This window comes from Mustela lutreola, chromosome 3 (assembly GCF_030435805.1).
Source record: "Mustela lutreola isolate mMusLut2 chromosome 3, mMusLut2.pri, whole genome shotgun sequence".
Taxonomy (NCBI): domain Eukaryota; kingdom Metazoa; phylum Chordata; class Mammalia; order Carnivora; family Mustelidae; genus Mustela; species Mustela lutreola.
In genome coordinates this window covers 115,845,951-115,871,527 of record NC_081292.1, presented here as the reverse complement: position 1 = coordinate 115,871,527, position 25,577 = coordinate 115,845,951, and the positions used below count along the sequence as shown (strand labels likewise).

The 25,577-nt window shown below is 36.9% G+C and overlaps 1 protein-coding gene across 3 annotated transcripts in view; it reads left to right on the top strand.

The window, feature by feature from the left end:
• The window catches only part of ZRANB3 (zinc finger RANBP2-type containing 3), a 320,871-nt gene that overhangs the window by 254,279 nt on the left and 41,015 nt on the right, over positions 1-25,577 (top strand). For all 3 annotated transcript variants that reach the window (XM_059166728.1, XM_059166729.1, XM_059166730.1), the window contains 4 exons: positions 8,984-9,103; positions 11,994-12,113; positions 15,527-15,706; positions 16,673-16,825. In XM_059166728.1, the coding sequence (XP_059022711.1) occupies positions 8,984-9,103; positions 11,994-12,113; positions 15,527-15,706; positions 16,673-16,825 (573 nt within the window). The remainder of the gene's footprint in view (positions 1-8,983; positions 9,104-11,993; positions 12,114-15,526; positions 15,707-16,672; positions 16,826-25,577) is intronic.

The following is a 25,577-nucleotide window of genomic DNA, read 5'->3' as shown; positions in this document are numbered from 1 at the left end:
GCTTCTTTATCTTTTGGGGGACATGGGAGAATAAGAAGGCTGAGGGAGAAGGCAGATGTCAGCATTTATTATGTTATTTTTATTTAATCCCTATGATACTGTAGAATAGTCTACCATCACTGTGGGATTCCTTTATCCAGATACCTTCTCTTTTACCCTCTCTAGAAAATAAATCTCTACCTTCTGCCAGAGTAGGTTGGAGAAGTACTCTATCATCTGGAATGGTTACAGAGAGAATATAGACCAGTGTTGCACATAATCCACTACTTAAATATACTTTGACCAATCTTCCTGTTGTAGCCACACCCCCAACCTCTCACTCCCCTGGAACAGTTTCCTAAGCCTTTTTTCATTACCATATTCTAACTCACATGCTTCTCAATTTTCCATATTGCTACCTTAGGAGCTGTCAGTTTGGCTAATAATTACCAAACAAATTTTTAGTTTCCAGGGTTTTCTTTCTGTTTCTTTTTACAAATTTATTTATTTGAGGGAGAGAGAGCACACATGCACAAGTTGGGGTGAGGGGATGGAATAGTGGGAAAGAAACCTAAGCAGATTTCTCGCTGAGAATAGAGCCCTATGCGAATCTTGATCTCACGATCTGAAAGCCACCTGAGCCAGGTTGAAATCAGGAACCCCTGATTTCCAAGGTTAATCCTTTCTGATTCTGTCTGTACACCTTGCTATACAGCATTGAGGGGGAGTCTAGGTCAAATGTGTTCAGCCTGATTTCTTTTCCCTAAATTTCTAAATAATTAATTTTTAACAGTTAAGAGACTATATTCATGTTTTAGATTTAATTGATGCTCTAAATTTAATTCCTATTTAATTCATCTCATATTCTCATTCTTTTTTTTTAAAGATTTTATTTATTTATTTGACACAGAGAGACAGAGATCACAAGTAGGCAGAGAGGGAGACAGAGAGAGAGGAAGGGAAGCAGGCTCCCTGCCTAGCAGAGAGCCCTATGTGGGGCTCAATCCTAGGACCCTGGGATCGTGACCTGAGCTGAAAGCAGAGGCTTTAAACCACTGAGCCACCCAGGCAACCCTCATATTCTCATTGTTAATAGGTAACTTTTCCTCAAGTTAACTAAGAAAAGTCTTTTTAGTCTGAGCTTTCTTGATTTTCTCCTTTCTACCTCGCAAGTTTCTTCATTTGTCCCCCTGTGCTCTCAGACCTCCCTCTGTTCTCTCCATCCTATCACTCCAACCTCTTCTAAAACCTTCTCCATCCTGGAGACAAGCTAAATCCCTTTATTTTCCAATTCTCTTTGCCTGTCTACACCTTAAATGGCCTGTTCTTAAACCTATCAAAGTTTCTTAGTTAAGAAAATGAATGATTCAACTTTCCTTAACCCTTAAGCTCCAGTCCAAGCTTTCTTATTTTTTAGTTCTTAGTTAGCTAACCCTATTCCACTTAGTCTTTTATATGGGCTTTTTTTGAAAATTACTTGCTAAACAAAACCACCAACCCCTTTTTGGCCACATCCTAACTACTATTTTCCATCAAAACTTTTTCTTCTCTTTATTGTCTTGTTCTTGTTTTACTTCTCAGAATTGTTGGTTGTTTTTTTCCCCTCTTTTGTGTCCTTTTGTCCTTTTTCCCTTTTTCCCTTAGATGTGAGCCTCTCTTTCCCTAGGTTACCTACAGAACAAAGCAGTTGAAAGTTCTTAGAAATTTTTGACTTTTGAAAAGTATTTTTTTGCGTTGTTAAAATAACGTGATGTGATTTTTTTATTTTTATATTTTAATTATTTTTTTCTCAACATAGCACATACCCTCCCCAATGTCTGTCACCCAGCCACCCCTCTAGTTCCATTCACGTCACTGCAAATGGCAAGATTTCATTTTTTTAAAATTTTTTATTTTTTATAAACATATAATATATTTTTAGCCCCAGGGGTACAGGTCTGTGAATCGCCAGGTTTACACACTTCACAGCACTTACCATAGCACATACCCTCCCCAATGTCCATAACCCCACCCCCCTTCTCACAACCCCCCTCCCCCCAGCAACCCTCAGTTTGTTTTGTGAGATTAAGAGTCACTTATGGTTTGTCTCCCTCCCAATCCCATCTTGTTTCATTGATTCTTCTCCTACCCACTTAAGCCCCCATGTTGCATCACCACTTCCTCATATCAGGGAGATCATATGATACTTGTCTTTCTCTGATTGACTTATTTTGCTAAGAATGATACGCTCTAGTTCCATCCACGTTGTCGCAAATGGCAAGATTTCATTTCTTTTGATGGCTGCATAGTATTCCATTGTGTATATATACCACATCTTCTTGATCCATTCATCTGTTGATGGACATCTAGGTTCTTTCCATAGTTTGGCTATTTTGGACATTGCTGCTATAAACATTCGGGTGCACGTGCCCCTTCGGATCACTACGTTTCTATCTTTAGGGTAAATACCCAATAGTGCAATTGCTGGGTCATAGGGCAGTTCTATTTTCAACATTTTGAGGAAGCTCCATGCTGTTTTCCAGAGTGGTTGCACCAGCTTGCATTCCCACCAACAGTGTAGGAGGGTTCTCCTTTCTCCACATCCTCGCCAGCATCTGTCATTTCCTGACTTGTTAATTTGAGCCATTCTGACTGGTGTGAGGTGATATCTCATTGTGATTTTGATTTGTATTTCCCTGATGCCAAATGATATGGAGCACTTTTTCATGTGTCTGTTGGCCATTTGGATGTCTTCTTTGCAGAAATGTCTGTTCATGTCCTCTGCCCATTTCTTGATTAGATTATTTGTTCTTTGGGTGTTGAGTTTGCTAAGTTCTTTATAGATTTTGGACCCAGTCCTTGATGATATGTCGTTTGCAAATATCTTCTCCCATTCTGTCAGTTGTCTTTTGGTTTTGTTAACTGTTTACTTTGCTGTGCAACAGCTTTTGCTTTTGATAAAATCCCAATAGTTCATTTTTGCCATTGCTTCCTTTGCCTTTGGTGATGTTCGTAGGAAGATGTTGCTGCAGCTGAGGCTGCCTGTGTTCTCCTCAAGGATTTTGATGGATTCCTTTCTCACATTGAGGTCCTTCATCCATTTTGAGTCTATTTTCGTGTGTGATGTAAGAAAATGGTCTCAGTTTCATTCTTCTGCATGTGGCTGTCCAATTTTCCCAACACCATTTATTGCAGAGGCTGTCTTTTTTCCATTAGACATTCTTTCCTTCTTTGTCGAAGATTAGTTGACCATAGAGTTGAGGGTCTATTTCTGGGCTTTCTATTCTGTTCCATTGATCTATGTGTCTGTTTTTGTGCCAGTACCATGCTGTCTTGATGATGACAGCTTTGTAATAGAGCTTGAAGTCCAGAATTGTGATGCCACCAACTTTGACTTTCTTTTTCAATGTTCCTTTGGCTATTCAAGGTCTTTTCTGGTTCCATATAAATTTTAGGATTGTTTGTTCCATTTCTTTGAAAAAGATGGATGGTACTTTGATAGGAATTGCATTAAATGTGTAGATTGCTTTAGGTAGCATAGACATTTTCACAGTATTTATTCTTCCAATCCAGCAGCATGGAACATTTTTCCATTTCCTTGTGTCTTCCTCAATTTCTTTCATGAGTACTCTATAGTTTTCTGAGTATAGATTCTGTGCCTCTTTGGTTTGGTTTATTCCTAGGTATCTTATGGTTTTGGGTGCAATTGTAAATGGGATTGACTCCTTAATTTCTCTTTCTTCTGTCTTGCTGTTGGTGTAGAGAAATGCAACTGATTTCTGTGCATTGATTTTATATCCTGACACTTTACTGAATTGGTGTACAAGTTCTAGCAGTTTTGGAGTGGAGTCTTTTGGGTTTTCCACATATAGTATCATATCATCTGCGAAGAGTGATAGTTTGACTTCTTCTTTGCCGATTTGGATGCCTTTAATTTCCTTTTGTTGTCTGATTTGCTGAGGCTAGGATTTCTAGTACTATGTTGAATAGCAGTGGTGATAATGGACATCCCTGCCATGTTCCTGACCTTAGCAGAAAAGCTTTCAGTTTTTCTCCATTGAGAATGATATTTGTGGTGGGTTTTTCATAAATGGCTTTGATAATATTGAGGTATGTGCCCTCGATCCCTACACTTTGAAGAGTTTTGATCCGGAAGGGATGCTGTACTTTGTCAAATGCTTTTTTAGCATCTATTGAGAGTATCATATGGTTCTTGTTCTTTCTTTTATTGATGTGTTGTATCACATTGATTGATTTGCAGATGTTGAACCAACCTTGCAGCCCTAGAATAAATCCCACTTGGTCGTGGTGAATAATCCTTTTGACTCCTATTGGCTAGTATTCATCTGTGTTCATCAAGGATATTGGTCTATAGCTCTCTTTTTTGATGGGATCCTTGTCTGGTTTGGGGATCAAGGTGATGCTGGCCTCATAAAATGAGTTTGGAAGTTTTCCTTCCATTTCTATTTTTTTGGAACAGTTTCAGTAGAATAGGAATTGGTTCTTCTTTAAATGTTTGGTTGAATTCCCCTGGGAAGCCGTCTGGCCCTGAGCTTTTGTTTGTTTGGAGATTTTTAATGACTGTTTGAATCTCCTTACTGGTTATGGGTTTGTTCAGGCTTTCTGTTTCTTCCTGGTTTAGTTGCGGTAGTGTATATGTTTTAGGAATGCATCCATTTCTTCCAGATTGTCAAATTTGTTGGCATAGAGTTACGCATAGTATGTTCTTATAATTGTTTGTATTTCTTTGGTGTTAGTTGTGATCTCTCCTCTTTCATTCATGATTTTATTTATTTGGGTCCTTTCTATTTGCTTTTTGATAAGTCTGGCTAGGGGGTTATCAATCTTATTAATTCTTTCAAAGAACCAGCTCCTAGTTTCGTTTATTTGTTCTATTGTTCTTTTGGTTTCTATTTCATTGATTTCTGCTCTGATATTTATGATTTCTCTTCTCCTGCTGGTTTTAGAGTTTCTTTCTTGTTCTTTTTCCAGCTCCTTTAGGTTTAGGGTTAGGTTGTGTACCTGAGACCTTCCTTGTTTCTTGAGAAAGGCTTGTACCGCTATATATTTTCCTCTCAGGACTGCCTTTGTTGTGTCCCACAGATTTTGAACCGTTGTGTTTTCATTATCATTTGTTTCCATGAATTTTTTCAATTCTTCTTTAATTTCCCGGTTGACCCATTCATTCTTTAGAAGGATGCTGTTTAGTCTCCATGTGTTTGGGTTCTTTCCAAACTTCCTCTTGTGGTTGAGTTCTAGCTTCAGAGCATTGTGGTCTGAAAATATGCAGGGAATGATCCCAATCTTTTGATACCAGTTGAGACCTGATTTGTGACCCAGGACGTGATGTATTCTGGAGAATGTTCCATGTGCATTAGAGAATAATGGGTATTCTGTTGCTTTGGGATGAAAAGTTCTGACTATATTTGTGATGTCCATCTGGTCCAGTGTGTTGTTTAAGGCCTTTATTTCCTTTTTCATCTTTTGCTTGGATGATCTGTCCATTTCAGTGAGGAGAGTGTTCAAGTCCCCTACTATTATTGTATTATTGTTGATGTGTTTCTTTGATTTTGTTTTTAATTGGTTTATATAGTTGGCTGCTCCCACGTTGGGGGCATAGATATTTAAAATTGTTAAATCTTCTTGTTGGACAGACCCTTTGAGTATGATATAGTGTCCTTCCTCATCTCTTATTATAGTCTTTGGCTTAAAATCTAATTGATCTGATATAAGGATTGCCACTCCTGCTTTCTTCTGATGTCCATTAGCATGGTAAATTGTTTTCCACCCCCTCACTTTAAATCTGGAGGTGTCTTCGGGCTTAAAATGAGTTTCTTATAGGCAACATATAGATGGGTTTTGTTTTTTTATCCATTCTGACACCCTGTGTCTTTTGATTGGTGCATTTAGCCCATTAACATTCAGGGTAACTATTGAGAGATATGAATTTAGTGCTATTGTATTGCCTGTAAGGTGACTGTTACTGTATATTGTCTTTGTTCTTTTCTCATCTACCACTTGTAGGCTCTCTCTTTGCTTAGAGGACCCCTTTCAATATTTCCTGTAGAACTGGTTTGGTGTTTGCAAATTCTTTCAGTTTTTGTTTCTCCTGGAAGCTTTTTCTCTCTTATTCTATTTTCAATGATAACCTAGCTGGATATAGTATTCTTGGCTGCATGTTTTTCTCATTTAGTACTCTGAATATATCATGCCAGCTCTTTCTGGCCTGCCAGGTCTCTGGATAAGTCTGCTGCCAATCTAATATTTTTACCATTGTATTTTACAGACTTCTTTTCCCAGGCTGCTTTCAGGATTTTCTCTTTGTCACTAAGACTTGTAAATTTTACTATTAGGTGACGGGGTGTGGACCTATTTTTATTGATTTTGAGGGGTGTTCTCTGCGCCTCCTGAATTTTGATGCTTGTTCCCTTTGCCGTATTAGGGAAATTCTCTCCAATGATTCTCTCCAGTATACCTTCTGCTCCCCTCTCTCTTTCTTCTTCTTCTGGAATCCCAATTATTCTAATGTTGTTTCGTCTTATGGTGTCACTTATCTCTCGAATTCTCCCCTCGTGGTCCAGTAGCTGTTTGTCCCTCTTTTGCTCAGCTTCTTTATTCTCTGTCTTTTGGTCTTCTATATCGCTAATTCTTTCTTCTGCTTTATTTATCCTAGCAGTGAGAGCCTCCATTTTTGATCGCACCTCATTAATAGCTTTTTTGATTTCAACTTGGTTAGATTTTAGTTCTTTTATTTCTCCAGAAAGGGCTTTTATATCTCCCAAGAGGGTTTCTCTAATATCTTCCATGCCTTTTTCGAGCCTGGCTATAACCTTGAGAATTGTCATTCTGAACTCTATATCTGACATATTACGAATGTCTGTATTGGTTAGGTCCCTAGCCTTCAGTACTGCCTCTTGTTCTTTTTTTTGTGGTGAATTTTTCCGCCTTGTCATTTTGTCCACATAAGTGTATATGAAGGAGCAAGTAAAATACTAAAAGGGTGGCAACAACCCCAAGAAAATATGCTTTAACCAAATCAGAAGAGATCCCACATCGTGAGGGGAGGAGAAAGGGGATAAAAAGAGGCTCAGAAAGAAAAAAAAGAAAAGGAAAGTAACAATTAAGAAAAGAAAATGAATAAAGAAAAAGTATAAAAAAGAAAAATATATATATTAGATAAACTAGTTTTAAAAACGTTAAAAAAGAAAAGGGTAAAAGTTAAAAAAATTTTAGCAGAAGAAGAGAAAAAAAAATTGAAAAAGAAAAAAAAATTAAATTAACTGCAAGACTAAAGAATCCTGGGGAGATAGCCATGAGTTCCGTGCTTTGCTTTCTCCTCCTCTGGAATTCTGCTGCTCTCCTTGGTATTGAAACTGCACTCCTTGGTAGGTGAACTTGGTCCTGGCTGGGTTTCTTGTTGAACTTCTGGAGGAGGGGCCTGTTGTAGTGATTCTCAAGTGTCTTTGCCCCGGGCGGAATTGCACCGCCCTTGCTAGGGGCTGGGCTGAGTAATCCGCTTGGGTTTGCTTTTGGGAGCTTTTGTTCCCTGAGTGCTTTCCATAGAGTTCCGGAGGATGGGAATGAAAATGGTGGCCTCCCAGTCTCTGGCCCGTAGGAGCTGAGAGTTTGGGGCCCCACTCCTCAGTGCACCCTCAGAGAATAGTGCCCAATAACTCCCGTCTCCCTGGCCTCCGACCACACTCTGAACTCACCAAGCCTGCGACCGGTTCAAGGTAACCTCGAGCTGAGAGCTCACTCCTTTGCTCTGTCTCTGTAGCCAGCTTCCCTGTTCTAATACCTGTAAGGTCTGCGACACTCAGATACCCCCGATCCTTCTGTGACCATGCGGGACCTGAGGCCATGCTGACCCCACATGGGCTTCATCCCGGTTTAGCCTCTGGAGCGATGTCCCTCAGCGGAACAGACTTTTAAAAGCCCTGATTTTGTGCTCCGTTGCTCCGCTCCTTGCCGGGAGCCCCCCCCCCCCCCGGGTCTATCTTCCCGTCACTTTGGATTCACTTCTCCACCAGTCCTAACTTTCAGAAAGTGGTTGTTTTTCTGTTTCTAGAATTCCTGTTCTTCTTCTCTTCGATCTGTCGATGGATTTGCTGGTGTTTGTAATCTTTAGATAAGTTATCTAGCTGATCTCCTGCTAGCTGAAGTAGTCTCAGCCTGGTACTTCTCTGCCATCTTGACTCCTCCAAGATTTCATTTTTTGATGGTTGCATAATATTCCATCATATGGGGCGCCCGGGTGGTTCAGTGGGTTAAGCTGCTGCCTTTGGCTCAGGTCATGATCTCAGGGTTCTCGGATCGAGTCCCGCATCAGGCTTTCTGCTCAGCAGGGAGCCTGCTTCCTCCTTTCTCTCTCTGCCTGCCTCTCTGCCATCTTGTGATCTCTCTCTGTCAAATAAATAAATAAAATCTTTTTAAAAATATATTCATCATATATATATCCATATATATATATTCATATGTGTATATCACATCTTCTTTATATATTCATCTGTTGATGGACATCTAAGTTCTTTTTATACTTTGGCTATTGTGGACATTGCTGCTATAAACATTCGGGTGCATGTGCCCCTTTGCAAGTGATGTGATTTTTTTAAAATTATTTTTATTGACATATAATGCATTCTTTACCCCAGGGGTATAGGTCTGTGAATCATCAGGCTTACACATTTCACAGCACTCACGATATCACATACCCTCCCCAATGTCCATAACCCAACCACCCTCTCCCTACCATCCCCCCAGCAACCCTCAGTTTGTTTTGTGAGATTAAGAGTCTCTGATGGTTTGTCTCCCTCCTGATCTCATATTTTTTCATTTTTTCCTTCCCTATCCCCAAACCCCCCGCCCTGTCTCTCAAATTCCTCATATCATATGAGATATCATATGATAATTGTCTTTCTCTGATTGACTTATTTCGCTCAACATAATACCCTCTAGTTCCAAGTGATGTGATTTTTTTAAATAAAGATTTATATACCATTAATAAGGTTTAACTTTTAATATTTAGGCAGGTGCTGTAAAGGACTATATTAAGATGATGCTTCAGAATGATTCACTGAAGTTTCTGGTTTTTGCTCATCATTTAAGCATGCTCCAAGCTTGCACAGAAGCAGTCATAGAAAACAAGGTATGTTATCATTTTTCTGTAAAATACTTTTTAGGATGCAGGTTTTTAATATACTAAACATTAATTGTAGTCTTGTAATTTGAGGGTTCTTTTGGCCTTCTTTAAATGATGATATTTTCATTATGATTAGATTGTTTTCTTGCTAATTATACTAATATCATATTATTATTATGTTGATGTTAAACTATTAAACTTTTTCTTTTATTCCAGGATTATAATTTTCCACTGAACTAATTATCTGGATTGGTTAAAAATATGCTGACTTGATAGGATATATTGTGAATTCCTTTATTCTTACCAGATATACCTTTTGAGACTGGTGTAGAGAGTTAAAAATTAAAATTTTTAATTTACCTGCAAGTCAGCCTTAAAATATAGGTGATGTCAAGGGAAACAGAATGAATTTAGCCAATTTTAGTCCAGCTGCAGTCACACCTTTTAAATTTCCAGGGAACATATTCTGTAGAGTATGATGTAGAGTAAGATTTAGTACAGGGAGTTTGAAACAGATGGGCCAAGTACCCTCTCCAGTAAGCTTCCCAAACCTGCTGGCCTTGCTGCATTTTCTTAGGTTCACCTAATTCCCCAGCAGTCTTCTCTATCAGTGACAGCATCTGCCATGTTTTCTTTCAGAGTTTAAATCTGGTATTTCTCTTTATGTGCTGAGGGCTTTTAGAGATGCTCAGAAACAGCCAGAAGAAATTTCCTGACAAATCGTGTGAGCTTAATATACATGTTGCAGCAGAACCATGTGCTTATGTAGGTAGAGTTTTTAAGTGAAGAATTAAGCCATGTTTTTGTTTTTATTTTTTTAAAGACTTTATTTATTTATTTGACAGACAGAGATCACAAGTAGAGAGGCAGGCAGAGAGAGGGGGTGGGGAAGCAGGCTCCCTGCTGAGCAGAGAGCCCAATGTGGGGCCCGATCCCAGAACCCCGCGATCATGACCTGAGCCGAAGGCAGAGGCTTTAACCCACTGAGCCACCCAGGCGCCCCTAAGCCATGTTTGTTTGTTTGTTTGTTTTTAAAGATTTTATTTATTTATTTGACAGACAGAGATCACAAGTAGGCAGAGAGGCAGGCAGAGAGGAGGAAGCAGGCTCCCCGCAGAGCAGAGAGCCTGATGTGGGGCTCGATCCCAGGACCCTGAGATCATGACTTGAGCCAAAGGCAGCGGCTTAACCCACTGAGCCACCCAGGCGCCCCCTACGCCATGTTTTTTAAAACTTCGTATATATTTTTTGAACATTTGCCAGTATGTTTATTAATATTACCAAAGAAGTAATCCTAGTGTTTCCTTCATAGGAGGATTGATGACAATATAATAAAATGCTATCTGTGAAAAGGTGCTCTCACACTGATTATAATATCATATCTTTAAAATGCCTTTTGAGGGAAGAGTTTATTAGCCTTTGAAATATTATTTTTAATGATTAGGCAATAAAATTAAATTCATAATATTTTCTATTCTGATTCCATTAAGCTTAAAACTAAAATTCCTGGGATCTATTCTAAGTATAGCAGTCTATTCTCCCCACTTCTCCTTTACTGATATGTTTAGAATCCCATTTAGTATCACTATCCATTAAAAACAATAGGTAGTCATCGGTTGGAGGTGAATCTCGCCCAAAGTCTCCCTAGCCTGACTATGTGTGTTTTCTTTAGAAAGACTGTTGGAAGATTTTATAATCTCCCTTATGGGATTTTAATGGATCACTGGTCAATGTATATCTGTTTGTGAAGACATAGAAAGTTAATATGGGGCATTCTATTTAATGATTAACCATTTCCTTATGAAAGTGAGTATTTGTATGTCTCAACTATATAAGGTTATGTTTTCCACAGAAGTGCATATGTAAATGAGACTATTTGAAATTCACGACTTCATACTGAATTTTAGAAAGTTGAGTAGTGAGTGCTTTTTAGCTACTTTAACACACACTGATTGCTCCCTTTTCCTAACCCAGATCATTCCTAGAAGACACCACTGTTGAGTTTAGCACTTACTGTTTCCCTACTTTTTAAAAATGTGTGTGACTGTCTTGGTTCCCAAATTCAATGGAGGAGACCGTTTCACATATTTCTGTTAAGCTTAGGAATGCAGGGACGCCTGGGTGGCTCAGTTGGTTAAGCGGCTGCCTTCGGCTCAGGTCATGATCCCAGCGTCCTGGGATCGAGTCCCACATCGGGCTCCTTGCTTGGCAGGGAGCCTGCTTCTCCCTCTGCCTCTGCCTGCCACTCTGTCTGCCTGTGCTTGCTCTTGCTTCTCACTCTATGACAAATAAATAAATAAAATCTTAAAAAAAAAAAAAAAAAAAAGCTTAGGAATGCAAAAAAAAAAAATGAGTTCAAATGGTATACTAAAAAATATATTTTCCCAGTTAATATTAGGATATTTCAGAAGTAAATGCATTGTTCTTCATGAATCCATAATAATATGGATAAAAACTTCTTTCTCTCTTTTCACTTGTCTGGCTTTATTTTTACTTTGGAATCAGTGAACCTGTGACTTTCAAGTTAATTTGATCCATAATTTAAAGTTTGCATATGAATTCACACAGAATTTTACTAACGGCATTAGCTTAATTCAGTCATGATTTATGGAGCTCCTGTTATATACAAGGCATTGCACTTGGCATTGATGGTGTGAGGATGAATTAGACATGGAGCCTACTGTCAAGTAGGTGAAAAGATTTAAAAATACGGAATTGTTATAAGAAGCTATTAAGAAACTTGATTAAAATTCTTCTTATTTAACATTTACTAACATTTCATCTTACCCCATTTCTATTTTATTATTTGAGCATAAAAATACGGTATAAAACATATTAAATGAGATGGGTGCATAGGGTTTTGTGCTAATTTTGCCATTTCCCTTGTTGATACTAGGCTCGGTACATTAGGATAGATGGAAGCGTTCCATCTTCAGAAAGAATACATCTAGTGAATCAGTTTCAAAAGGATCCTGATACTCGTGTGGCTATCCTAAGCATTCAGGCTGCTGGCCAGGTAAGAAATTCCAGGAGGAGATTATGCTAAGTAGAATAAGTCAAACAGAGAAAAGTCAATTATCATATGGTTTCACTTATTTGTGGAACACAAAGAATAGCATGGAGGACATTAGGAGAAGGAAGGGAAGAATGAAGGGGGGGGGCATTGGAGGAGGAGATGAACCATGAGAGACTATGGATGCCAAGAAATAAACTGAGGGTTTTAGAGGGGAGAGGGGTTACCCCAGTGATGGGTATTAAGGAGGGCATGTATTGCATGGAGTACTGGGTGTTATATGCAAACAATGAATCATGGAACACAACATCAAAAACTAATGATGTACTGCATGGTGACTAACAAAATATAATAAAAAATATATATATATAAAAAAAAGAGGTCAGTGTCATGAAAAAAAAAATGTCCATGATATTAGTGAATCCCTAAACCAGTTGCAGAATTGTACATACACTGTGACCTCATTCCTATGTTTTAAAATTCGAAAGAACATAGATGTATATATTTGTTAAAATTCACAAGATGCTAAGTTTAAAATTGGTGCTTTCTATTTTATGGAAATTATACCTCAGTAAAGTTTATCAAAAGAAAAAAAAAGAAATTCCAGGTATAAATTGGATAATATCATTAAGATAATAAAAAGGTCATTAGCCATAATTATAACTTTGTATCGAGACAAAAGTGTAATAAATATTCTGCTTTGGAGAGATAGAAAGTATAATAGAAGGAGACCTCAATACCTCCGACTCAAATCTTCTTAAATTTTCAAGGAAAGAATTTCCTAGATGAGTATAGTTAATTTAATCCTAATACTTTTCCATTACCTTTTTTCTTTTTTCCTAACTTTGAATTTGCATAGAATTTTCCTTTCTTTTTCAACATTTCCTTGGCAATTTGGCGTCTTTTCTGGTTCCATATAAATTTTAGGATTGTTTGTTCCAGCACTATGAAAAGTGCCATTGATATTTTAATCGGGATGGTGTTGAAAATATAGATTGCTCTGGGCAGCTTTCATTTCTTATAGCACTTATCTTACTTGATCGGTTTCACCAGAGCCTGTGAGGCAAGGTGACCTGAGAGAAAAGAACTCTTCTGTCTGAGGACTTTTTATGGAGCACCTCTGGTTTGACCCTTAGGATTGGGTTTGGGTGCAAGTAAATGAAAACCCAAATTAAGAATGACTCAAATACACAAAGTTTAATTCTCTCATGCAGACAGTCCAAGGTTAGCATGGTAGTTCCACAAAGTCCTTAAGGCTTAAGCCTCTCCAGCTTTCTATACCATTCCTAGCAGATACCTCTTATTTAAAAGAGCTGCTCTAGTTCCTCCATCATATCTGTGATCCAGGGCACTGACTGGAGAAAGGCATGCATCATTGCTTCCTTTCATTCACCTGCAGTTAGCACCTTGGTTATAGCTAACTTCAAGGGAAGCTGGGAAAAGTAGCCTTTATTTCGTCTAAAATCGCATTGAAAATCAGGTGTTATGTTACAAAGAAATAAGAACCAAATAGCTATTATGGAAGATAGTGACAGTCTCTGTCACACTATGTAAGGGGGATCCTTCTGGACTTTTTTCCTGCTAACATTCTACAATATTTTTATGTAAATTCCCAAGCCAGGATATTTAACATAGGGAAAAGTGATTGAAAAGATTTTCTGTGCATCCAGCCTAATATATAGTAGATCTGTCGACTCTGGAATCTAAACCAGGGCCAAAGATCTGCTTTTAGCCAGGTAACTGATGTCTATAAAATTGTATATAGAGGTAAGCTTCATAAGGATTTGGAAGTTCTAGAACTCACCAGGAGTTCTTACCAAAAGGAGGGTTGTCTCAACACTACACTCATGTTGGATTAAATCTCTACAAGTCTTAAGTTTTATATCAGTTAGAATATTCCAGCCAAAGAGAATTTCATCAAAAAGAGCTTAAAATTAGAAATGGAGTACTCATAGCATGGGAGAAGAAAAGTAGAAGGAAGCCAGGCAGGAGGATTTGGGGGTGGCTTGATAAAAGACCTTCTGAAATTAAGATTATTTAGGACACCCATATTTTATTCAAGGCTGTATTCCTGAGAACCTGGTATAATTCAAAACTCATACACTTGAACACTAGTATGTTCATAGGAATAAAGGAAACTAGAAAGGGCTTTGTTCTTAGGGCATGTGAATCTTCCATTGTAGTTTAGTGGTATGTTAGAGGAGTTTGGGTCTTGCCAGCTTATTTCCCCTTTATTCTTGTATGGTTATATGATACCTCTAAAACACTTAAAGGTGTTCTTCCTTCTTTAAATACTATTTGTTATTTTCTAGCATCATCTCTAATGTTTTGTGGTGTTTTCTGTCCTAAATATCAGCACAGTTTAGCTTGATGGTTGTTGGCTTTCCATGTTTTTATCACTTCTAACTTCTGTTCCAAAGTGATGGGTCTTTAGTGAATTTTTCAGCTTGAGAACTCATGCCTCCATTTCATGAATGCTAATAATAATGTTGTTATATGATATAAAAATATTTTAAGTTAAAGCTATGTAAAAATAACAGCACAGCAGTCACAAAAGTCATTCTCTGATGGAAGTTCCAGGGCATATGAACAGCAGCATGGATTAGATGATGCTTTCAAAGAATAGTAGGTATTTCTTTCAACCACATAACATCACTGACTAATGTGTGACAATAGCTTAAGTATGCTTCACGTTTTACCAGCCTTTCAACTTTAAAATCATGCATTTTTTAAAATACTCTTTAATTCGAGGAGATTTGCATTATTTTTCATATAATGATTATACAAGAAGACCTAGTTAATACTTAATAATGTCACACTATTTCAAACTGATGTAAAATGCAATTGCACAAAAAATCCAATTGTGTCATATATATTGAGATAGAAGCCAGTAAACTTAAGGGTGTTTGAGATGTAACATGAGAATTTCATAGGAAGAGAACAGTGTGACTGAAGACATGATTTTCCTGTTTTATAGAACAACACTATGAATTAAATGAATAGAGGAAGTCATTGCTCTCTGCCTAGTTGCTATGGATACCATGTGTTAGAAATTATATTCTCATTTATAATGTATTTTATTAGATTTTCCAGTGGTAATGTGAATCCAGTCTTCATCAGAGGATAAAGTGATTTTGTTTATATATATATATCCATCAAACTAACTTTTGAAATATTGAAATACCTTTTAAATGTGTTTTTTGTAGTTCACCTGGACATTTGCAGTAAGCAGTCTTCATTTGCCTTTCATGAATTAAATTTTCTTAATTTGGCTTAAAACGAAAGACTGATTTATTTTTAAGTCCTTTAGCTTTCTCTTGTTCATTTAACATGTTCAGAAAGACTTTATTATATCTGGCTCTCTGTTACATTTTCAGTTTATTTGCATCTCAGTTTCTTCACTTTATTTTTCTTAGGGTTTGACATTTACTGCTGCAACTCATGTTGTATTTGCTGAGTTGTACTGGGACCCTGGACATATAAAACAAGCAGAAGACCGGGCTCACCGAATTGGACAGTGCAGTTCTGTGAATATTCACTACCTTGTTGCAAATGGGACTCTAGACACTCTTATGTGGGGAATGTTGAATCGAAAGGTAAAGCTTGAATTCAAACCAGGTTACCTTTTTTTCCAAAAATTTTTTATTACTTTTTTAAAATTAACATATAATATATTATTAGCCCCAGGGGTACAGGTCTATGAATCGTCAGGCTTACACACTCCAGCACTCACCATAGCACATACCCTCCCCAATCTCCAGGTTACCATTTTATTCATTATGTGGAGCCTACGTAAGTTAAGAGGCTGAGTTGTAGTGTTTTCAGGCAAAGGATATTCAAGTACACTAAGATAGTGATGTTGATAGGAACCAAGGTTAGAGAAGTCTTCAGTTGGTAGTACCTTACGTATCCTCTCCATTAAGGGAGAGATGTACACTTACATGTGTTCTTACTGTCTTCCATGGCCTTCATCTACTATTTTAGAGATCAGAGAAGGATGGGCTAGCAAGGAATAATAACAGTGTCAAACCCCAAGTCCTTTTTGTAAGCTAAGAATAAACCCTTACCAGGAAGGATTGAGTTCCTGGCTAATTTTGAGCAGAGGACAGCCTGTACCTGGACCCCAGAAAGGGTAGGAGGCATGTCACTAGTTCTGTCCACTCAACTGTCTCTTCTCCTCCCCAGCCCGGAGAGGTATTCATAGAAAAGATTTGACTAATTATTAGAGGATGTTTTTCAAGCACTGAGTATATATGTATTTAAAATGGCCAATTATGTGGGTTTAGTTTCGAAGTTTATAAATATTAGAATAAAGTTTTTATAAGAAAAGCAAATAGTATAACTTCTCTGGTGAGACATTTTCCTCATTAAGTATGGGAATCATCTACTTGGCAATTTGTTTGTAATTTTGAAAAATTTTATTAATGAAGTCCATGATAGGTTGAAACACTAAGTGTCTTTGATGAATTGCTTGTGGTTTAATTGCAAAATCAGGTCACTGCTTAGTAAGTATCAGCTGTGAGAGAACTTTTGTAAAATTCTTATGCTTCTTCACTTTACAGACACAAGTTACAGGGAGCACATTGAATGGTAGGAAGGAGAAACTTCAGGTTGAGGAAGGTGATAAGGAAAAATGGGACTTCCTGCAGTTTGCTGAAGCTTGGACTCCAAATGAAAGCTTTGAAGAGCTCAGGAATGAAGTTTTGTTCACTCACGTAAGATTATATGACAAATTGTTTTCTTTTTTTAAGTTTTAATGTCCTAAAACTATAACTTTATCATATTTTTTATAGCAAATTTTGATTGTGCTATTGAAAGGAGGTTCCATGTAAAACTGGAAAACCTAGAGCCACAAGATGACATTGAAAGGAGGCTGCACCAGTGGCTTGTATCTTCCAACAGTTAATGCCAATGCTCACTGTTATCCTTAGAAAAGCAGGCTCAATAGAATCCAGCCTTCAGAAGAAGACGTAGGTGGCTATTAGCTGTACAATCAAGAGGACAGGGGAGAATGTATAAATTTGCCAAAAGTGGAACACAAGCAGGTCACAGACTCTGTAAAGACATATGTATTACAATGTCCAAAGTATATAAGAATTTATACAATGTAATTAGTAAAATACAAACAAGGCAACAGAAAAATAGACCGAGAATGTGAGCATTAGAGGACACCTGAATAACCAATAAGCATGGGAAGAAACTTTGCACCAAATTAAGGCGAACTATAAAGACACATTTTCCCTTGACAATTACTAAATAATCTGTGGTGTGGTGTTCTGAGATTATGTGGCTGTCCTGTGTCCAAAACCTTTCATCCAATGGTCTTAGCATTCACTGTGATCTTTGTCTAGGTTATTTTGAAATAGTGGTTTTTCTATTTCTATCTTTGCTTCTATATTTATTAGTTGATGTTTTTCTGTAAAGATAAACTTTATTTTTCCTCATTTAAAAAATATATCACTAAGGGGGCGCCTGGGTGGCTCAGTGGGTTAAGCCGCTGCCTTCGGCTCAGGTCATGATCTCGGGATCCTGGGATCGAGTCCCGCATCGGGCTCACTGCTCAGCAGGGAGCCTGCTTCTCTCTCTCTCTCTCTCTGCCTGCCTGTCTACTTGTGATCTCTGTCTGTCAAATAAACAAATAAAATCTTTAAAAATATATATATATATATCACTAAAACTTGGGATAATAGTAACAGAATTGTTACTATTACTGTGTTATAATTCTTTACTTTTATTCTTTGTTTTTCGTAATATCTGGCTTATGGAAGCACCTTTCTTTTCTTTTTTCTTTTTCCTTTTTTCCTTTTTCTTTTCTTTTTTTTTTTTTTTAATTTTATTTCTTTTCAGCGTAACAGAATTCATTGTTTTTGCACCACACGCAGTACTCCTTGCAATACGTGCCCTCCTTAATACCCATCATCTGGCTCTCCCAACCTCCCACCCCCCACCCCTTCAAAACCCTCAGGTTGAACCTGAGGTCCATGAGAACCATGGTCTCTCATGGTTCACCTCCCCCTCCAATTTCCCTCAACTCCCTTCTCCTCTCCATCTCCCTATGTCCTCCATGTTATTTGTTATGCTCCACAAATAAGTGAAACCATATGAAAATTGACTTTCTCTGCTTGACTTATTTCACTCAAAATAATCTCTTCATGTTGATACAAAAGTTGGGTATTCGTCCTTTCTGATGGAGGCATAATACTCCATAGTGCATATGGACCACATCTTCCTTATACATTCGTCTGTTGAAGGGCATCTTGGTTCCTTCCACAGTCTGGCGACCGTGGTCATTGCTGCTACAAACATTGGCCCTTCTTTTCACTACATCTTTATCTTTGGGGTAAATACCCAGTAGTGCAATTGCAGAGTCATAGGGAAGCTCTATTTTTAATTTCTTAAGGAATCTCCACACTGTTCTTCAAAGTGGCTGCACCAACTTGCATTCCCACCAACAGTGTAAAAGGGTTCCCCTTTCTCCACATCCCCTCCAACACATGTTGCTTCCTGTCTTGCTAATTTTGGCCATTCTACTGGTATAAGGTGGTATCTCAGTGTGGTTTTAATTTGAATCTCCCTGATGGCTAATGATGAACATTATTTCATGTGTCTGATAGCCATTTGTATGTCTTCATTGGAGAAGTGTCTGTTCATATCTTCTGCCCATTTTTAAAATTTTTTTTAATTTGTTTTTTATTTATTTTCAGCATAACAGTATTCATTGTTTTTGTACCACACCCAGTGCTCCATGCAATACGTGCCCTCTCTAATACCCACCCCCTGCTTCCCCCAACCTCCCACCCCCCCACCACTTAAAACCCCTCAGATTGTTTTTTCAGAGTCCATAGTCTCTCATGGTTCACCTCCCCTTCCAATTTCCCCCAACTCCCTTCTCCTCTCTAACTCCTCCATGCTATTTGTTATGCTCCACAAATAAGTGAAACCATATGATAATTGACTCTCTCTGCTTGACTTATTTCACTCAGCATAATCTCCTCCAGTCCCATCCATGTTGCTACAAAAGTTGGGTATTCATCCTTTCTGTTGGAGGCATAATACTCCATAGTGTATATGGACCACATCTTCCCTATCCATTCGTCCATTGAAGCGCATCTTGGTTCTTTCCACAGTTTTTCTGCCCATTTTTTGATATGATTATCTATTTTGTGTGTGTTGAGTTTGAGAAGTTCTTTATAGATCCTAGATATCAACCTTTTGTCTGTACTATCATTTTCATTTTCTTTTTATGCAAGTCCCTACATTATTCTGAGTGCTTTCTAGCTTTTCAACAAACAATTTGAGATTGATCTTATATTTTCTTTGCCCCAGTCCTGGAGCTGGACATTTCTTTAACGAGTCCTGATTCATTTAATGGGGGAATGATACTTAGCAATCAGGATTTTTTTTTTAAATTCCTCAGGATATCATCACTTCTGAGCTATTTTCAGTGTATAGAGCGATTTATACACATATACACATTTTTGCATGGATAGGTTAATATGTATTTGTATGTATATGTGTGCATTTTTAGTTCATATGTTCACTCTAATACTCCAGTTCAAATCCAACACCACCAGGTTCTTTTTCACCTTTGCCATATATCTATGCAGACACAAGTATTTATGTTTCCCTTATCTAATAAGCAAAAACTCTTGTTCCTGACTTCATCATAGTATTTGCTCAGTGGCTCTGTCCTTCCATGCATGCAAAATACTTTTAAAGTAACTACACTAAAAGCATACTTTACACCTACTAGATTGGCAACAATGAAAATACTTGACATGCCAAAAATGTCAGCAACATTTCATATGCCAAACTCTCATATACTGCTAGGTAGGCAGATAAGTTGTCATAACTCCTTTGAAGAGCAATTAGACAATATTTGATAAAGTTGGAAACGCCCTCCAACCAAACTATTCCATTTCTAGTAATATATTTTTACCTGTGGGTATAAGGATACATGTACAAGGATGTTTATTGAATCCGTTTTTGGAATGCCAAAGATTAGAAACAACCAAAATACTCATCAATAGGTGAATGACTACTTAAAATTGTCTTAAGAAGGGAGCCTAGGGGGCTCGGTTGGTTAAGCATCTGCCTTCAGCTCAGGTAATGATTTTGGAGTCCTAGGATCGAGCCTTACATCAGGCTCACTGTCCAGTGAGGAGCCTGCTTCTCCCTCTCCCTCTCCTCTCGGCTCATGCTTGTGCTCTCACTCAAATAAATAAGTAAAATCTTAAAAACTAAAAAAATTTTTTAAATATTCATAAGATACCATTTAGAAGTTAACATGAATGAATTAGATTTATATATTTTAACACGACCAGACTTAGCATAACATTATTTTTAAAATGCACAGTACACAAACATACACACACAAATAATATTAGGTATTTATATATGTATATTTAATCAAACATATAAACCTAGATTAGAAAATCTCGTATACTTGTAATATTGATTTTATCTGGAAGGAGGAGAATGGTTCTGGGGAAGAGTAAAAAATGGAATGGCAACCTCAACAGAAATATTTTATATTAATAAAGTAGGAAGTAAACCTTACAATATTAGTATTTGTAAATCTTGAATGGTGGTATGTCTCTGTATAATACCAAATACTATCAAAGTCCATATATAACTGAATAAGAAATTGTACATTAGAAAAGCTTAGTTATTCAGAATGTCTGGGTTTTTTCCTAATCCTTTTGGTGCAATATGGTCTGAAAGTTAGGAGGAGTTTAAAATTTTTTTTTGAATTTAAGTATAGTTGACACACAGTGTTACATGTGTACAAAATACAGTTTTAGGTATACAAAACAGTGATTTGAAAAGTTTATGTATTATGCTATGTTCTCAACAAGTGTAGCTACTAGATGTCCCCAGGCATTTCTATTAAGTATCATTGACTATTCTTTATGCTGTGCCTTTTATTCTTGTGAATTATTCATTCCGTATGGGGAATTTAATTTTAATTTTTTTTTAAAGATTTTATTTATTTATTTGACAGAGAGAGATCACAAGTAGGCAGAGAGGCAGGCAGAGAGAGAGGAGGAAGCAGGCTCCCCGCTGAGCAGAGAGCCCGATGTAGGACTTGATCTCAGGACCCTGAGATGATGACCTGAGCCAAAGGCAGCGGCTTAACCCACTGAGCCACCCAGGCGCCCTAGTTTTAATTTTTTAAAGAATTGATCATATATTATAGAAATAAAAGTAAAGTCTGGAAAGTTTAGTTCCATAGGAAGAAACAATTTTTTTTATGTGAAATCTTACTAAATCTTTTTCTGTATCTTATTTAGAGTTAGTCCTTTTTTTTTTTTTTTTAAGGATACTAGAATGTTTTCTGTCAAATACTGCTTAAAAAAGATAGAGGGATTAGTTCTAAGACTTTTTTCTTTTGTTTAAAAACTACTTTCCTTTTGGTGTTTCTGTGTTTTCGTCTATTGAAAAAATCAATAGGTATTTAAAGTCCTAGATATTTTAAAAATATATAACTAAAATTATAATTTGTAGCTGTTCTCTAAAACTTCCAAACTATTGAATTATATTTAAGGGTTCATTTTTAAGATAGTATTAAGAATTTGAACTATATCTTCCTACAAATATACATGTTTATTGTTTTTAAGTGTAGCTGAAGAAAAACATGTATCTATGTACAAAGTTGTTTTTTTTTAAAAAAAAAAAAACACCCAATTACCTTTCTTTCATGAGTCAAGTGTTTTTTCTTTCACACTTTAGTATTACCTTGCACAGATTTTTCAATGCATGTCATTTTTTTAACAGCAAATATTTTTAAAAATTTTTTACTGCGGTAAAGTTGGTGTATAACATTGTTTCAGGTATACAACATAATAGTTCAATTTTTGTATACACCACAAAATGATTTCCACAGTAAGTCTCATTACCCACAGTCACCATACAATTAACCTCCCTTACCCTTTTCAGCCATGCCCCAAGTCCCTTCCCCTCTAATAACCACCCCTGTGTTCTCTGTATCTATGAACTTGGTTTAGTTTAGTTTGATTTGGTTTTTTATACTCCACACATAAGTGAAATTGTATGGTATTTGTCTTTCTTTGTCCAAATTATTTCACTTAGCATAATACCCTCAAGGTCCATTCATGTTGCAAATGGCAAGAGTTCCTTTTTTATAGCTGAATAGTAGCCAGTGAATATATATAGACAATACATTTTCCTTATACATTCATTCATCAGTGACTACTTGGGTTCCTTCCATATCATGGCTATTGTAAATAATGTTGTAATGAATATAGGGATGCATGTATCTTCTCAAATTAGTGTTTTTGTTTCTTTGGATAAATGCCCAGAAGTGGAATAGTTGAATCATATGGTAGTTCTGTTTTTAGTGTTTTTAGTACTCAACATATTCTTTTCCATAGTGGCTCCACCAATTTACATTCCCATCAGCATACACATTGTTCCCTTTTTCCACATCCTCACCAACACTTACTGTTTCTTATCTTTTTGATAATAACCATTTAACTGGTGTGAGATGATATCTCATTGTGATTTTATTTGTATTTCCCTGATAATTAGTGATACTGAACATCTTGTTATGTGCCTCTTGGCCATCTATATGTCTTCTTCTTCTTTTTTTTTTTTTTTAATTCATTTGTATGAATGAATTAACAGTATAAAGTTATAGTAATCAAGACAGTCATGGTATTGGCATAAAAAGAGACACATGGATCAATGGAATAGAGAGAACAGATAAAAACCCACATATCTACAGTCAACTAATTTATGATGGACAAATTACCTCTAAATTTTCTGCCCATTTTTAAATTATATTCTTTGTTTTCTGCTATTGATTGAGTTCTTTATATATTTTTTCTATTAACCCTTATCAGATATATGATTTACAGATATATTCTCCTATTTAGTAGGTTGCCTTTTTTTTTTTAAGATTATATTTTTATTTATTTGACAAACACAAGAGAGGGAACACAAGCAGGAGGAGTGGGAGAGGGGGACGCAGGCTTCTCACTGAGCAGGGACCACAAAGCAGGGCTCCATCCCAGGACCCTGGGATCATGACCTGAGTGGAAGGCAGATGCTTAATGACTGAGCCACCCAGATGCCCCTGCCTTTTCATTTTGTTGATGGTTTCCTTCACTGTGTAAAAGCTTTCACTTACTTATTTTTGCTTTTGTTGCCTTTGCTTCACGGTCAGATCCAAAAATTTAACTCCATGACCAATGTCAAGGAGCTTACTGCTTATGTTTTCTTATACTTTTATGGTTTCAGGTCTTATATTCAAGTCTTAATCAATTTCGAGTTATTATTTATGTACAGTATAAGACAATAATCTAGTTTCATTCTTTCATATGTGATTGTACAGTTTTCCTAATAGCATTTATTGAAGATACTGTTCTCTCCCCACAGTATGGACTTAGCTTCTTTGTCATAAATTAGTTGACTGTAGATATGTGGGTTTTTATCTGTTCTCTCTATTCCATTGATCCATGTGTCTCTTTTTATGCCAATACCATGACTGTCTTGATTACTATAACTTTATACTGTAGTTTGAAATTAGGGTGCCTGTTATCTCCACCCTATTATTTCCACCTTTGTTCTTCTATCTCAAGATTGCTTTAGTTATTTGAGGTCTTTTGTGGTTCCACACAAATTTTAGGATTATTTGTTCTGGTTCCGTGAAAAATGCCAGTGGGATTTGATATGGATGTATTAAACATCTAGACTGTATTTTTATGAGCACAGAATATATTCCAATTTATTTGTGTCTTCTTCAGTTTCTTTCATCGGTATCTTATTAGTTTTCAGCATACAGGCCTTTTTCTGTCTATGGATAAATTAATTCATGGGTATTTTATTCTTTTGATGCAATTGTAAATAGGATTTCTTTTCTTATTTTCTCTTTTTGATAGTTCATTAGTAATGGACAGAAATGTAATGTTTATATATATTAATTTCATATTCTCCTACTTCACTGAATTCACTTATTAGTTTTAACCATTTTTTGATAGAGTCTAGGGGTTTTACATGTGTAAAATCATGTCATCTACAAATAGTGACAATTTTACTTCTTCCTTTGTGACTTAAATGACTTATTTCTTTTTTTGTCTGATGGCTGCAGCTGGGAATTATAATTCTATGTTGACTAAAAGCAGTGAGAGTGGGCATTCTTGTCTTTTCCCTACTCTGAAGAGGAAGAACTTTTTCAACTTTTCCACATTGAGTATGATGCTCATTGTGGGTTTGTCATATATGGCCTTTATTGTACTGAGGTATTTTCCCTTTGTTGAAAGATTCTATCAAAAATGAATATTAGATTTTATTAATGTAGCATAATTATTAATTTGTGGATATTGAACCATTCCTGCATCCCTGGAATAATTCCCACTTGATCATCATGTATCTTCCTTTTTATTTATTATTGAATTCTTTTTGCTAATATCTTAATGAGGATTTTTGCATCTATGTCCTTTGGGGCTATTAGCCTGTTGTTTTCTTTTTCTGTGGTATACTTGTCTAGTTTTAGTATAGGGTAATGCTGGCCACTTAAAATGAATTTAGGAGCATTTTCTTCTCTTTAGTTTTTGGAAGAGTTTGACAAGTATGTTTTTAAATCTTCTTGAATGTTTGGTAGAATTTACCAGTGAAGCCATCTCTTCCTAGACTTTCGTTTGTTGGGAATTTTGTAATTTCTGATTCAGTCACTGCGTTATTAGTCATCTGTCTACTCACATTTTCTGTTTCTTCATGGCTCACTCTTAGAAGATTTATGTGTTTCTAGGAATTTATCTACTTCTTATAGGTTGTACAAGTTGTTGGCCTATAATTATTCATTATAGTCTCATATGATCATTTGTATTTCTCTGGTAACAGTTGTGGCTCCTCCTCTTTCATTTTTTATTTCATTAAGCCCTCTCTTTTCTTGAGTCTAGCTAGAGGTTTGTCCTTTTTTTTTAATGATTTTATTTATTTGATTGAGAGAGAGAGCATGCAAGTGGCATGAGGGGCAGAGGGAGAAGCAGGCTCCCCAGAGACCAAGGAACCCAATGCAGGGCTCAATTTCAAGCTGAGCAGAAACCAGACCCTGACAGCTGATTTTTTTAAGTTTGCAAATATATTCGGTCCTATGGGATGGTACTCATAACCCCTGAGTACTCATAACCCCAGGTGTGCCCTGGTGGCATTTGCACATGAAGGCTCCAGACAAGTAGATAAGCTCCTTGCTGGGGGTTACTAGCAAGTAGTAGTGAGGCCAGGGAAGAGTAGAGCTGGTGTCTCTCAGCCTACATTCCCAGAGAATTCCTCTGTTGCCTCTAGTTGTGTGGTAAATCTGTAGTCTGTTCCTCAGGCTGACCCTCTAGGGCATGTAACAAAGCCTTTTTCATAGGAAGACTGGGCTTGGCTTCAGTGTGCTTTTTGAGCTATGCCCTGGTGTTAATCATCTGCCAAGAACTGTCTCTCTGATTGTTTTAGTCT